General features: G+C 36.7%; 1 protein-coding gene across 2 annotated transcripts in view; it reads right to left on the bottom strand.

Moving 5' to 3' along the window:
- Positions 1–14,960, bottom strand: part of PIBF1 (progesterone immunomodulatory binding factor 1) — a 105,965-nt gene that overhangs the window by 84,499 nt on the left and 6,506 nt on the right. For both annotated transcript variants that reach the window (XM_058045116.1, XM_058045115.1), the window contains exons 5-7: positions 11,526–11,645; positions 3,371–3,504; positions 1,240–1,348 (exon numbers count right to left, since the gene is read on the bottom strand). In XM_058045116.1, coding sequence (XP_057901099.1) covers positions 1,240–1,348; positions 3,371–3,504; positions 11,526–11,645 — 363 coding nt within the window. The remainder of the gene's footprint in view (positions 1–1,239; positions 1,349–3,370; positions 3,505–11,525; positions 11,646–14,960) is intronic.

The raw sequence follows: 14,960 nt of genomic DNA on the forward strand, positions 1-14,960 counted from the left end.
CTCACAGCATTCATCTTCCAATGGTAAATTTTCCCCTGGGGCCTCCCAGGTTCCTGAGCTCATTGGCAGAGTTCAGTCTGTCTTTGCTTCAGCCTTCTAAGTCACATACCTAGGAAAATGGCATGCATATAACGCCTAGGAAAAAATGGGAAGCACTCGACCAGCGTTGAGGGAGATAGCCTGTGTTGCTGTGAGGCTGACCAGCCATTTGAAGGATCATAGCAAGTAATCAATGCTTCTGATTACCACAATCTTCCTTCAAGTAGGAGCACTCAGTTGGGCTGGTAAATGTAATCCTGCAAGGATTATGAAGTCAATTCCCCTGGAAGCTATATCCATGAATATGAACGAGAAGGTGACAGAAAAACTAGCAGAAATTTACCAAGGCCAAACCTCTCAAACATGACAAAAATGTTAGCTCTGTGAATGGGGGGATCACTGTCCGTGTCATTTACTTTTGCATGGCTTTCAGGCAGCTCCTGTAACAGCTGTATGGAAAAGCTGGCAAAATATGGATTGGATAGGCAAACATCTGTTGAACTAACTGAACACGGGACAGAAGTGTGCCCTGACAGCAAAGAAGGCCAAGAGGCTACAAGGCTATACTAGCAACAATGCAGACAGTGGATTAAAGAAAATTATTATCCAGTGTTCCACACTTGTGAGACTATATTTGGAGTGCTATATCCCATGACATGCTATCCTAAAGACATACATTAACATCCTGAAACAGGACGAGAAGAGCTCTACCAGGATGGTCATGAACTACAGCATATGATGTACAAGGGGTTAAGAGAAATACTTGGAACTTTTTTCAGACTGCAGAAGAGAAATCTGGTTGGGAAAAATATTATTGTTAACCTCAGCTATCCAAGTGGAACACATAAAAATAGCCAGAGACTTGGCTTATATACTTACAGGACAAGATGCAACAGAAAAGAAGCTGTACCAACTGATTAGTTTTTACAAATGCATTTTCACAAGACAGCAAACAAACACTGGAACAGATTGTCCAAAAGGCTGTGGAATCTCCATCACTGGAGACTTAAAAACTTGACAAAGCCCTAAGCAACTTGACCTAATCTTGCTCTGTACTGCATGGGCGGGTTGGAGCAGTTAAGTCTCTTGAGACCATTAGAATTAAATTATTCCATGATCCTAACAACCTTCATTAGACAAAAAATCAAATTCCTGAGATTATGAAATACACAATTACTAAGGTAAGAAATTTATGTTTACCTCTTTTGCTAAGTCATTTCTTTCCTTTGTTTGTGTTTTGTATGACACCTCCAGTATTTCATAGTTTCTTCTGAGTTCTGACAGTTCATGCTCAAATACATCACGTTCACTGTGAAAGCAAAGTCAAACTATTAGATGCATAAAGTGTAATGAACAAAATTCCTCTGCCTTTTTAATTTCTCAGCCTTCTTCCAGTTCAAGACACTGACTTCTTCCAATCAGTCACTCACAGAACAACTGGTGATAATCTTAACCTTTAATAGTTACTAACACCTGCAGCAGTATCATTTTACGTGAAACAATTGAGTGTTATTTAAATACTAAGAAATAAAGAAAATTCTGCAGTACTCCTACTCAAATTCTACAGTACTCATTCTCCCCTGATTATTCTTCTTTAGTGTATCTTTGGGCTATACATTTCTTCTCTTAGCAATGATCTGTAAGTACCCATTGTTTTAGCTTCATCAAGCTTCTGATGCTATTTCCCATGACAGTCTCTTCAATCTTTTGCAGACATGGAAGTCCAATGAAAAAGTGAAACAACTTCATTACCATCTTCTTAACAGAGCAGAAAGCAATGCATACTTGTTCTCAGTAGGTACTCTCCCCTGCACACAGCCTTGATACCAGAGTGGGTTGTCATGTTTAAAATCTACATGACACAGCTGCAAAAATTGTGCTGGTGTCCTGAGCAAAAGAGCTTTCTCCATGCACAAAGAAGCATCACTATGTCTCCACTCTCACCCTGTCAGAGCAGTGAAATGAATGAGCCAGTATGAGCCTGCAGTTTAGAAAAAAGCTAACCAATATTATATTAAGCATAGCATTGCTTTAAAACTGAGATAACTTGTAGTACAGCAGAACTAGATTTGACATAGTGTTTTTTAAAAGCAGAAACAAGTCTGGAAGTGATTTACTCCTGCAGCACTACCAAATATCCTCATGCAGTTATGCCAACAGAGCTCTCCCCTCCTCTTCATGTGTGCCTACCCAGCTGAATACAACCTACTCTCTCAAATACAGTTTTGGCACGTTCATTCATGCTTTTCTCAACTCAAGGCTATTCTAAATACACACTGTTAAACACTGGAGCCATTCACATCAAAGTTATTACATTCCACTTATTAAGATGCAGTTGCATATAGGAAGCAAATCTCAGCACCAATCCATCCTATTTCCAACAAGATGCCAGAAAGATTCCAGGGTTGCTTTTGTACATACTGCTGTGAACCAAAAATGCTGTGAATCCAGAAGACAGATTCCCCTTCAAATTACTTAGTGGGCAAAGTCATTTGTGTCAGTAACTATGCCTGAGTTCATTCCATATGAGCAGCTAAGGAAGGAGCTGACAGGGTCTTTTATATTCATAATCCCCATTTTTTAATACATTTCTCCACAAATGTGCCAAAGACCAGATTTCTTGTACTTGCAAGCACACTGTCTGGAAAAAGCTGTCTGGAAGCTGGACTGTGAGGTATACATCTATGAGTATATTTACAAGAAGTCTATTTTCACTATTTTGCAATTGCTTTTCACAAGATGGATATTCAAAACATTGGCTATAACAGTACAATCTGTATTTTAAAAAAGCTAGACACTGGAACTTCCTGCAGTTAAACAAATTCACTAAGGTAATCCTAAGATTATCTGTCAGAGTTCTCAAAACAGCCCTTTCAAATTTTATCGCTTCAAAGATATCTCAAGTTGTAAATATTAATTCCCAAGGTCCTGGCCTCCTAACTCACTCAGTAAGCAGCACAGAGTAGAGCATAGGGCCTTTTGTTAGATCATTGCTTTTAAACTACAAATAAAAAGAGAGTACTTGTTCCAAGATGCTTGCTATCAACAGCTCCCACTTCCTTAGCTGCAATGAGACTGCTAGGCTCTCTTGAAAACACAATAAATCTGAAAATATAACCTTTAGGAAGATAATTTGATGCATTGGTTTTCAGAATGTTGTTCATTTTAGGTCTGCAATATACTAAAAGAGGTAATTGAACCATTAGTGTATGAGGTAAGAAAAAATATGTGTGTGTATGTCAAAAACAAAACTAAGAAGTCTGGTCAATCAAGGCTGATCTTTATTACCATTTGTATGTTAGTTAAACACTCGAATTATAGAGATACTTACCATTTTACTTTATCATAGTTCTGTTGTCTGTAATCACCTTGCTGAATCAACTGCTTGGTATCAGCCAGTTCCAGTGTTAAACGCTGGCATCTGACCTCAAGCTCTGAGCGACTCCTCCTCTCTTCTTCATAGCTCTAGGAAGTGAGACATTTTGAAATGATCACAAATGCACTGATATTTACTTGAAGTAATCACCAACTAAATTTCATTAAAACCTCTTATGAATATTCAGGAGGTTATGCCTTCATTTGTCTCAGTATTTGGAAATTTAGCATATCACACAGTAACCAAGTATATCAATACTCAACTTATTTTTATCTTATTACAAATACTTGATTAAATGCACCTATTGTTTCCAATGCATTTGTCCATTAGCACAACTTCCAAGACCAGAAACCATAATATAAACAGCTGGTGGTCTGCAAACCAATACTAGGAGCACCAAAGTCACACCACCTTTACAACAGTTTCAAACAAGTCAAGAGACTTGTGAAGATACTTGCTAGTTAATTTGAAAAAAAATGAGATAGGTTTGTTCAGCAAGTTTAGCAACATCTGTCATTATCTGAAAGATTTCAGCCATTTACTCCCAAATAGTAGCTATTGTATCTGGTAATCAATGTTTGCTGAAGAATATCATGAAAAGCTTTCGTGGAAGAAAAAAAATAAAATAAAACAGAATCATTTACTTAATGGTCCATCAGCATTGACTTCCATTTCCCCTTCTTTTTCGTCCTCATATACTTTTACAGATTATTCTGAAAACCAAAACAACAAAAGCAAAGCAAGGGAACACACAGAGAGTATTCATCTTTTAAAATACTAGGTATTCCTTTTGAAGATCAACAGATTTCCTAATCACACTCATTCCTGCCAACTCTCCACAGGAATTTATACCTTAATCCCCAATCTAGATTTCATTTTTCAGTTTTCTACTACATAGGTACTTTTTTCACAAACTTATCCTTCTTACTTGTCCTAAATACTGTACTACTTAGCAATATATTCACAAGAACAAACAAAATAATAATGCTCATTCACTTACACAAGATAAAGCTGATGTACTACAAAAAGAGTTGCTTGTTAAAAATTTGAGAATTCTCCCGGGCATTTAGATTTTTTCCATGTCCAGAATACTGCTGAGTTCAGTTTTTTACTGCTGTGATTGATAGCAAGGTCACTAATGGATGCTTGATTAACAATCATGCTATCTGGTTATTATGAATGGATATCACAATATTATTAACTGAAGGTGAGCACACCCTTAAGATGTCATTACTAAACCAAGAATTTAGCAACTGCAAATTACATTTATTTTGCAGTAAAAGACACTGTATGAATGTATAATTTTTCAACATTGCTGAAAGCTATGCTTTACACAGTTATAGGAGGATAACTGTATAGCTAGTTTTCTATAGACAAGGGAAGTATAGGGCAACAGCATATATAGAGTATATGACAGAAGGACACTGATAAACTTCACAGACATCATCAGCTGAAACACTGACAAAATGCCTTCTTGAAAAAAACACACCGAAATATTTGTAAGACATTACAGAAAAGCTCCCTAATCTACTAGCCATATTTTACCTATTCTGTTGATAAAAAGAATATTTTGTTTTATATTTCACATACCTACTTATCTTCACTATTACTAAAATCACTTCAGGCCACAAATCACAAAAATCAGAACATCCAGAAAGTTTTTATGAGGATTCTGCATGGTCTACCATTAAAAATACATCATGTAAAGACATGATTGTTATTCATCCTAACACATATTGGTATATATAGTTTATGTTTACCCTAATTAATGAATATACACTAAGCCAACTAACACTATGAAACACTTTCTTCTTTAATCAGTTTTATTGTCATTATTTATAAAGATGGCATTATTATAATGGTAGTCTCTGTCAGATATTTTTAAAAGGTGTGCACAAGCTAGCTAAAGTTTCAAATATGTACCATAGTGGTGCAAGTACCCTGTTATCCAGTGCAAACATAATTTATCTCGCAACAGGAAATGTTGGTAAGGGCACTTAACTTTTAAGTGCAAATTGAAAGATTAAGTTTAGAATACAATTCTTCTGTGGATATTCCATGCCATCCTGCCATGCTGCAATTCACACACCCTTCACTGAGTGGGCTACTGAAGCTCCTACATTATTATCTAGCTGAGAGTTAGAAGACAACTACCAAAAGTATAAAATTAAGTTGGTTAACCTCTGGAAAAAGTTGTCATAGACAGCTTTAAAGCCACAATTAACAGAATATCAAATATCTGCAAAAACAGCTCCTTCTAATACTTGAGATCTAAATTTACTTTTGAACTGTATTTAATAAATCAGTTATTAATGTCATGTAACAGTTATGTTAATGTCGTGTAACAGCATGGTAATTCCAGAGAAGGAGAGTTAAATTCTGCTTTGCAAAAGTGATACTAAGACCTACCTTAATTAGAGAGGTTTGTCATGTTTGTTTTTTTAAGATTTAATATAATTCCTGAAGAAACACTAATTATACTCCACAGGATACTGCTTTTCATCTACCTAATCTTAAGGTGTCAAAGTAATATTTCAAACACGTGAAGAAAGATGACAAAGCAAGCTGATACCCAGTCTAGGCTGTACATCAGCTAACACACAAACCCCCCTATGTGGTATGCACATCTCCAGGTAGCACATACCCAAGCCTCTGCACTTCCATAGCAATGCATCTTAAAGACATACAACCGAGCTGCCTCTGCTGAAGCAGAAGAAGCCTTGCTTTGTATGTGATGAAATTAATTTAGTTTCTAACACTGTCCATATGCACTGATTTTAAGATCTCTGCAATAGAACAGCTTTATCTTTCCATTTATCTTCAAAAGATAGGTTGAACATCTTGATGAACAGCTTTGTCCTGCTGCAGTAAAAAGGGGCTTTCAGAAGAATCAAGATACAGAGCTCTTCTAAGGACAGAAAGGAGGTACTGAAAATAATACCAATAAATAATATTAAGTAAGCCCACAAACCTTAAAATAATTAAAGGACAAGCAGAACTTCTTTACACTGAATGTGATGGCCATAATACTCCAAAGACCTCATGGCCTAGACTGGGTATCAGCCTCTCAATAATTTTTGCTTCTGTAGAGAGCAGAAACTCAGACTGATGAGATGGTTAAAACAAATGAAAAACCAAACTTTTCCTGTGTGAGACAGATAGACAACCACTGCTTAAAGAAATTCTTGACAGAGCTGCCCAAGAAACCCAGTGGTGGAGGTTTCTACAGGGCATAAGTCTGCTAAGAAGTGCTTTCGTTTGGTTTACAAACACTGTCCACTGATGATGTTTCAAGCAAGAAGATTCTCAGCTTGCCTGATCTGCACCACTTAAAACCCCAAACTGATAGAGAAACTAAAGATCTAATGGCAAACCTCAGCTTAATGATATTAATCTTTACTGCTATCTTCAGTATGCAACGAGCAGCAGTTTACAACAGTCACTGAAATAAACACCTCTCTGAATTTTAAGTGTAAAATCCAGGTGACATACTTTTTGAACTAAGTTAGTGACACATAATACATGACAGGGATTAACTGATGTTTCAAAAAGCCTTTGGAGATAAGAAGATAAATAGAAATGCAGAGAATAGATTAATCAGCCAATCAAGCAGAAGCAGCACAGATTTCCTTACACCATCTACAGATAAGCCTGTAAAAGAAAGTGATCCTGCTTTTAAAAAGTTTTTTTCTCAAACATCTGCATCTTTGAAGAATCATTTAAAAACGCCAGCACTTTGTTCATATCCTAAAGGCCATAGACAAATGTAAAGCTACTGTACTATTGTGATGGGAAAACAATTCCCTCCAGTTATTTCGATGAGGTGCTGCTTCTTTGTAAAGATGACATTTTGCTTCAATTGTTTACATACTCTGCATTCAAAAATTACTGGTCAATACATTATTTATTGGAATGCAACTGTCCAAATGTCATGAAGAAGCTATACATAATTAATTTAACATCTCTTTAGTAACTTGCTATGAAATTGGTACTCTGCTTGTAGATGGGAAATTGGTAATCTGATTGTACACAGATCACTATTTACTACTAAAAAATTACAAACAAAAATGTTGAGCTACTCCAAATGAGAGATATTCTGCAAGAAGCATATGAAAAGCATAGCTTTGGAACAAGTTCTTCTATAGCAAAAGAAAGTGGAGGAATAAAAAGTTTATTTCTCTGGATCGAACTTACTAGAATTTTTAGTGAAATATTCTCAGTTGAAAAGGATCCTTGAGATCATTACAGAGCAGTATAACTAAACCACCTCGTACCTCTGAGCCACAGCTAGCAGTCAATGCGAGACATAGCTATGTATCGAAAGAGTAGAAAGGTATTGGGTAGAAAAGGAAACTTTCACAGATATGAAATTTCCTTAAGCGTGGAAATATTAAACTGCTGCCTCAAGCTCACAGTTACTGGTAGAGTATTGTCCTTGCAGCTGCTCTCCTGAACAATATTAACAATAGCAAAAAAAAACCAAACAAAAAAACACAGGCACGCATTTCACTGAAGACCAAGACCTCATCTGTCTCAAGAGAGTTGTGCAACCCAAATGATCAAGGCACTGCTTGAAAGAAGTGGTGTCAGGGGGCTGGGGAAGAGTTCTAAAGTGCAGATTTACAGATATGCAAACTTTAGGAGAAACCTTAAGGATCCCAGTCCTTTTGGAGTAGCAACAACATCTCAGTTTCCTAATATTCAGACACATCTAGTGCCAAGTGATCCTTTGAGTACAAAAGCTTAGTTTATTCTTTGAAGACTATAGATATGTTTTCCCTCCAGCTGCAAAACATTATCACAGAGAAAACTGTTAGTTATGTCTAGCAAAACCTGACAGCTACTAATCCTGATTCAGAGATGAAGCCTTAGAAAAGATCTTTGTCCTACGCATAACCAGCTTTGTCTTTAGGATAACCACAGCTTTCAGATACTCTCATGCTATAAATTTTATTGCAAATCCCAAAGGCAACTTTATATAAAAAAATAACTGAAGAAAAGGGAGCCCTGATAAAACTGTATCAATACCAAATTCCAGGAAAACATTGCCAAGAAACTCCCAGCCAGAAGAAGAAAGCAATACTTAATCTTCTGGAGGTACAAAGGAAAGCAAGATTTCCTTCCCAGACACTCTCCCAGCCTTGAGAGAAACCCACTAGTAGTAAATTACATCTGTTTGAGGGAAGGTTCTAACCACTTTGGAAACAAACAGCTCTGAAAATAGTAAACTGATGTTCAGCATGGGAATGCACACATCAGAAGCTGGTTTTATTTCTGGGAAGCTCCTGCTAATACACCACCATAGCTGGACTTCCTCCTCTATCTTTACCTCCAACACTGGTGATGCCAACATTATTTATACTTGAAGTATTAAGCAGGACTGTGAAAGGAGGACTAAAACAAGCCTGTACCCCCCATTTAGTAACACGTCAGTCAGCAGTACAAGAACATGGCTTTCACCAGTTCCACTGCCTCCCCCCAGGCTGTGGTGCTGTACCTGGAACCAGAGGAACTGCACTGATCTAAATCACAGATGCACCAATTGTGTGCAGAGAGCCACTAATTCAGCTGTTCAGCACAACCACTTACACTGATCACTTTACAAACAGAAAGCAGAATAACAAACATCCTTTATCACACCACGTTCCAGTGCTAGGAATTAGTCTTCACAGGCCATTTTCTGCTACCAGTTGCCAGAAACAGCTCCCTGTCCTACCGAGTCTGTGTTACAGATTCAGCAGCCCTTAAGGGCTATCAGCAGCAGCACACCAAGCCAAGTATAGGGTCAGCATGGTTGTCTTACATGATGAATTTATTTCACACTTAAATTCTCCTAAAGTTGACTTCACCTCTTAAGTTCAAATTTTCCTTAAAATTTTTTTCAATTCTTGGTTGGCTAGATAATCTTTCCTATGAGTCTAAAACATACCATCTTATATCTTATTACTTTATTTCAGGGTGAATGTATAAAACCTGCTCTAACCTGGTCTGTCAGCCACAAAAACCAGAAAAGCCAACATAATCCTCCTCCCCCAAGTTTTGGCCTAAGCATACTTTTTTGTTCCTTTCTATGTCCCCAAAAAAGGGAAGAAACCTGTGTTGAAACTCATGAAGAAGAGCCTTAATTTATCTTGAAAGAGTAGAAAAAAAGAAGGAATTCTTATTGTAGGAAGTAGGTTATTCTCACTAAAGAAAAAAACCCAAAAAACAATTGTCTTATCTTCAGTGATGACTGCATTACAAACTTCTGTACTACTGGTTTCCTAAAGAAGTTTTAAACTCATAACAGACTTTGTTGATAAATTACACAAAAAGTAGAAATATTCCAATGATTAAAGAAAACTTAAAATTTACAGAATACTGTATGGAAACCCAGAAGAAGGATTTGCACAGTATAAATTATTAAATAACAGGCAAGAAACTTCAGCAACTATATTTCACGTACCTGGGAAAACAAGAACTACTGGAATACAAAAAAAAAAATCCAGTAAAAGAGTGTAAGAGCTTAGGGAAGGCTCTGAACAAAACTTTATTTTCTAGTGATAAAATTCCTTGCAAAAAAGCTTGACCTTAGTGAAGACCTCAAAAAAGTTACCCCAGCAGTACACCTTGAAATGACTTTTTCATAAACTGCAAGAGATGTATAGGTATGCCAGCTCCTGTGCAGCAAGCACAGAAATTCTCAAGTACCCTTACATCCTGATGATGCTCCTCTTACCTTACATTCTGAGGTACCTTGTTGCAGGGACTCTCAGCAAGTCACAAGGTAAAACTTGACCCTGCCAGAATCAGAAGAGAGACTCTCAAGCCTCTCCATAAAAGAAAAGCACAGTGCACTTCGAACTTTGAGAAATGCATCAGTGGGAAAGGTGGATACTGCCACCATGTGGTGCAAAAAGAGCAAAATTACAAGTCTATATCAAAGAAAGATCAATGTCCCAAGAAAATTGTTTCTAGCACAACTTTAATTATTGTTATCGACTATCTTGTTAATTTGCTTCAGCAGAAGTAATAGATGTCAGTCAAATCTCAAAGGCTGCAATCCTCCTGTACAATTTTATTAAATCAAAGCACATTAAATGTACAGTGAAGGAAAATGCTTATGCAAGACAAAAATTAACAGGATTACTTTAATCTCAATTATGACCAGAGATGGTGACACAGAATAATGCTGAAGCACATAAATGCATAAATTTTATTGACTACTTTCTCTAATTCAATCAGAATGAGAAATGAAAGTACATTAATTTCACAAGATAATCTTACATAAAGAACTTCCCCTTACACCTGATTATTCCATAAGCAAATTTCACAGGGAAGAAAAAAGGCAGTAACTAAAACATATTCTGAGAAGTAGTAAAATGACAGTGTCATTTAAGATCCTGCTAGCCATGACCCGGATAAATATACTTTGAGTACCTGAAACTGTTGTCCCTGCTCCAGATTCATGCAGAACTAAGTTAAAATACAAATCACCCTAGCTATATACATACCAAGAATAATATAAATATTGATAAATACATTGGAAAAACCACACTTCTTATACTATTTCAATTCCTTAGCTCTTTAAAAATAAAAATTTAAAATATTTGTATAATTTATTTCTCTACTTCTGGTGTTTATATCTTACATTAAATCGAATTATCATTTTCTTTAGTATAGAAACAAATACAAAAATTAAAATAGAAAGAATTGAAAAGCATAACAGAGAAGATGCAACTCCGAAGAACTTTAAACAATAGAAACCACTACCAAGACATCCCCATCTCAAAGACTACACACTGAACCATCACAGTGTCTTCAGCTGCTGCTGGGCAGATCCCTAGTCCAGCATCCCCACCCTGAAATCTTGCCCTCAGAAAGCACAACACAGCTGGTAAGAGACTACCCTGAACAGTCCCATGAGCAAATCCTGCAGGGTAGCCATAGCATCAGGTTAGCTGTTATACAAGGATGCATACAGGTTACTTCCTTTTTCCCTTGCAGTAATTTTTATACAGTATAAAAGCTTTTTTATCTTATACATAAATAATGATTTGGAGAATGGGATTTTCACAATGCATGTATTCACAGTTTCTGAACTGAGCTAACATAACTAAGGAGCACAGACCTCTGTCAGACACTTCAGCTGGGATCTGTACCCACTTAGTTCCTCTGTCAGACTCTCCTTTTTCATCTGTAGATCACTTAGCTCTCTTCTTAAGGAATGGACTGCTTCATAGAACCGGACCTGGAAGAACAAGACAGATATTCAAAGTTGAAACTAGCAAATTGCAACTGCAAAACTACCAACCTAAAAACACATCAGCTCAACATCTTATGACAATAATGACTAAATAATATTTCTAGGGCATGCCATAAAGTAAAGATTATATTGCTGTACAACTAAGACAGCTTACACTCTGGCAGATCAATCAAAAAAATACAGTTGCTAATGGACACATGGCCTCATGCACCTCCTTGTGCCAAACCTAGAGCCTATTTGATTAACAGTCCAAAAAAACCCCCAAAAAACCACAAAACCAACCAAAACCCCAAACAAACCCAAACCTCTTCAGTAGTAACCAACTTAACTTGCTAATTTCCCTCAAGACAATATAAATTTTTATGGGGTGTGTAGAAATTGAGAGATTTGGTTTGTTTTGTTTTCTGCCAGCTCAGTGTGCTGAGTTTGCACCAAGAAAAATGCAAGAGCAAGCACATGGAGCAGGAACAGCACAGAACCAGGAGGAACCATGACACCCCCTCCACACGCACCTCCAGCAGTAACTTGCTGGTATAGGGATTCAACTGCACCAGGAAACTAAGGCTCTGAAAGACTTGACTCTGCTAAATTAACACCAAAAACATCCCAACTTCTCACAGGATTAAAAAAAATTTAAAGTCTGTAACGCATACTCCTCTCTCTTCCCCCACACTAGTCATAGGCATTGTCTGAGGCAAGCAAGTCTCACATCCATAAAACCTTTTCAGAACTTCTCTTCTGATCAAGAAAAAAGACTAGAAAATACAGTAGTAAAACCACAAAGCCAGTATTAAAAAACAAAAAGAGACAAAACAAAGAAGAAAGAGCTTTTTTGATATACACCCACACACACGTACACAGAGGTTATTATTCCCAGATTAACTTGATACCTTAAAATGTTGCATTTGGGGTGTGTGTGAAAAGAATTAAAAAGTAGGCACCGTTTTCATGCAAAAGCTATTGCATGCCCTCCATCCCTAATGCTTTCTTTGATATATGATTAAAGAAGAAATACAGACAAGAAAGCACAGATTAAGTAAGCATTCAAGAGCAAGCTGGATTGCACTTCCATGCAGAAGGAAAACAGATCTCTGTTTTGCTACCTGTAAACAGCAGAAGACAAAGAAAAGTTCCAGGTGTATTTCATATAATTGACAGCATACAATTCTAAAAACACAGAAGCCATAGAAATTTGCAACGTAAACACAGGTGTAGTATGCTTTATACAATAAGGCAAGTGTGCAACATGACTGAAAGATTAGTATTTTTAACATCTGATGATTCAATTGGTCACTTCTTAAGAAAAAAGTAACCTTGATTATCACTAATTTATAATCATTTAAAGCATTGTGTTTTTTAAAAAAATCACACCTGCTTTTCCAGTAAGTTCTTTTATTTCTACTGCAATATCCCTAGAAACCTAGGAGACTTGTGCTATCACACCACAACTATTTCCTAAAACACAACAACCCTAAACCAGATTTCCCAGTAGAAACCAAGATTACATGGGATACAGGTATCAAGAATAAATATAGTTACACAGCCTTCCCAAGAAAAGATCATTGCATGGTAATAAGTGAAAATGAATGCAGCAGATGAGGCTGAGGTTTTAGCAGTTCAACTGTTGTTGCTATTTAGCTGGTTTGATAGCCAATAAACATTCATGTAGCCCAGCAGTCAAAGCACACACTGCCTGTTGCCAATTCAATACAGCAGAAACTAACCTTACTCTAAAAGGAATTTTAGAAACAACTGTGCATCAGTTGTTTATATAAATCAGAAATTTATATAGGTGTGCTGTAAACAATTACCACTTTCTAGGCAATTTTTAAAATTCTGTCAGCCTGTGCCCACCACTTTTTATGGACAACTAGAATAAAGTAAAAATGAGTGGGTATGGAGGTTGAAAAAGTTGGCTCCTGTTAATTGAAGTTCTGTGAAAACAGTTGCATCAGTTACTGCCTTCTTAAACAAACAGCAACTGAGCTGCAGATAGCAAAATTATTTACCTGAAAGACATGGCAATTAAAATCAGTTAAACAGAACTTGCAGAAACCTTTTTTTAAAAATTTGCTGAAAATTTTTTACAGTGGAGTATGCAAGAGGTTCACTTTACTGAACAAACTGAACTGGTCCTTGGCAGCTGAACTACTTAACAGCCTGCAGTACTTTCAAATTTCACAGATACCATTTCTAAAAACATCTCAGGAATGACAAAACAAAAATCTGTTACACTAAGTTCAAAACAAAAAGCTATGATTTTAAGAGAAGGATGTGCAAAATACAGTTTTTCAGTTGTCATCATTAGCATTAAACATTACTTAGGTTTTGTTCTAACATGTCACTATTGCACCCCTTTGTGGAAGAACAGTGAAAAACATCTCACATTTGCTTTAATTCCAGTGTTTCAAATTTACAGTATCTCTATATACAAAAACTGCATTTAAGTTCTTCCTGCTGTTTGTCCAGTAGACCTGGTGCCAAATTAAGTCTAAGCATTATATACATGTTTACTTCCATTCCGGAGAATTGCAAGGCAATATTTTAGAACCGATAAATAGAAAAAAAAGTCCAAAAATTTCCTGCTCAAGTTGTCTAAGCAGGACCCTTTCTCAATAAGGAAAATTTTACCCTTATATCACTGGGCTGCATTATTAGTCTCCACACAGATCTGGAGTCAGAAATTTTAACTGCCTAGAAATGCCCAACTTCTCCTTAGGCAAGCAAAGCAGGAAACAGCATTCCCTTCCAACTCCTTTCCCCAGCCTTTGGGAGCCAAATGGATGCACAGACAGGATGTGCAAAACAGTTCTGTAGCCTCCCAGCACCTGCACAACTTGAAGTAAAGATAAACAACCACCAAGCTTAACTGATACTTTTAGGTTCACACTAATCCTCTGCTAAAACAAGCTGAAAAAAGCAGAACATAGCACTTTACTACAACACATCTTTAGAATGCCTTATCCAGAAAAAGAAAAGGTTTAAAAACGGCTTCTTCAAAAGAAAAAGTAATGTGTTAAGAAGAAAGGAGCTTCACCTAGCATTTAAGTAGAGGAGTTTTTGTCACAGATAAAAATAACATTAACTGGTTGAACACAAGAGTTAAAGAACAGAAGGTTAAAGGTAGAAGGTGGCTGCTATTCATCTCTCTTACTTCACATCTTTTTGACAGCCATTTTCTACTCACAAATTAAATCTAAATTGTGCTGTGACAGCTTCACTTAAAGCAGTTGACAAGGTTACTAACTGCTGGTATCTATCCTGCCTGGCTACAGAGTCTTTTGTACTGACTGTCAATCA

Source organism: Melospiza georgiana, chromosome 2, assembly GCF_028018845.1.
Source record: "Melospiza georgiana isolate bMelGeo1 chromosome 2, bMelGeo1.pri, whole genome shotgun sequence".
Taxonomy (NCBI): Eukaryota; Metazoa; Chordata; class Aves; order Passeriformes; family Passerellidae; genus Melospiza; species Melospiza georgiana.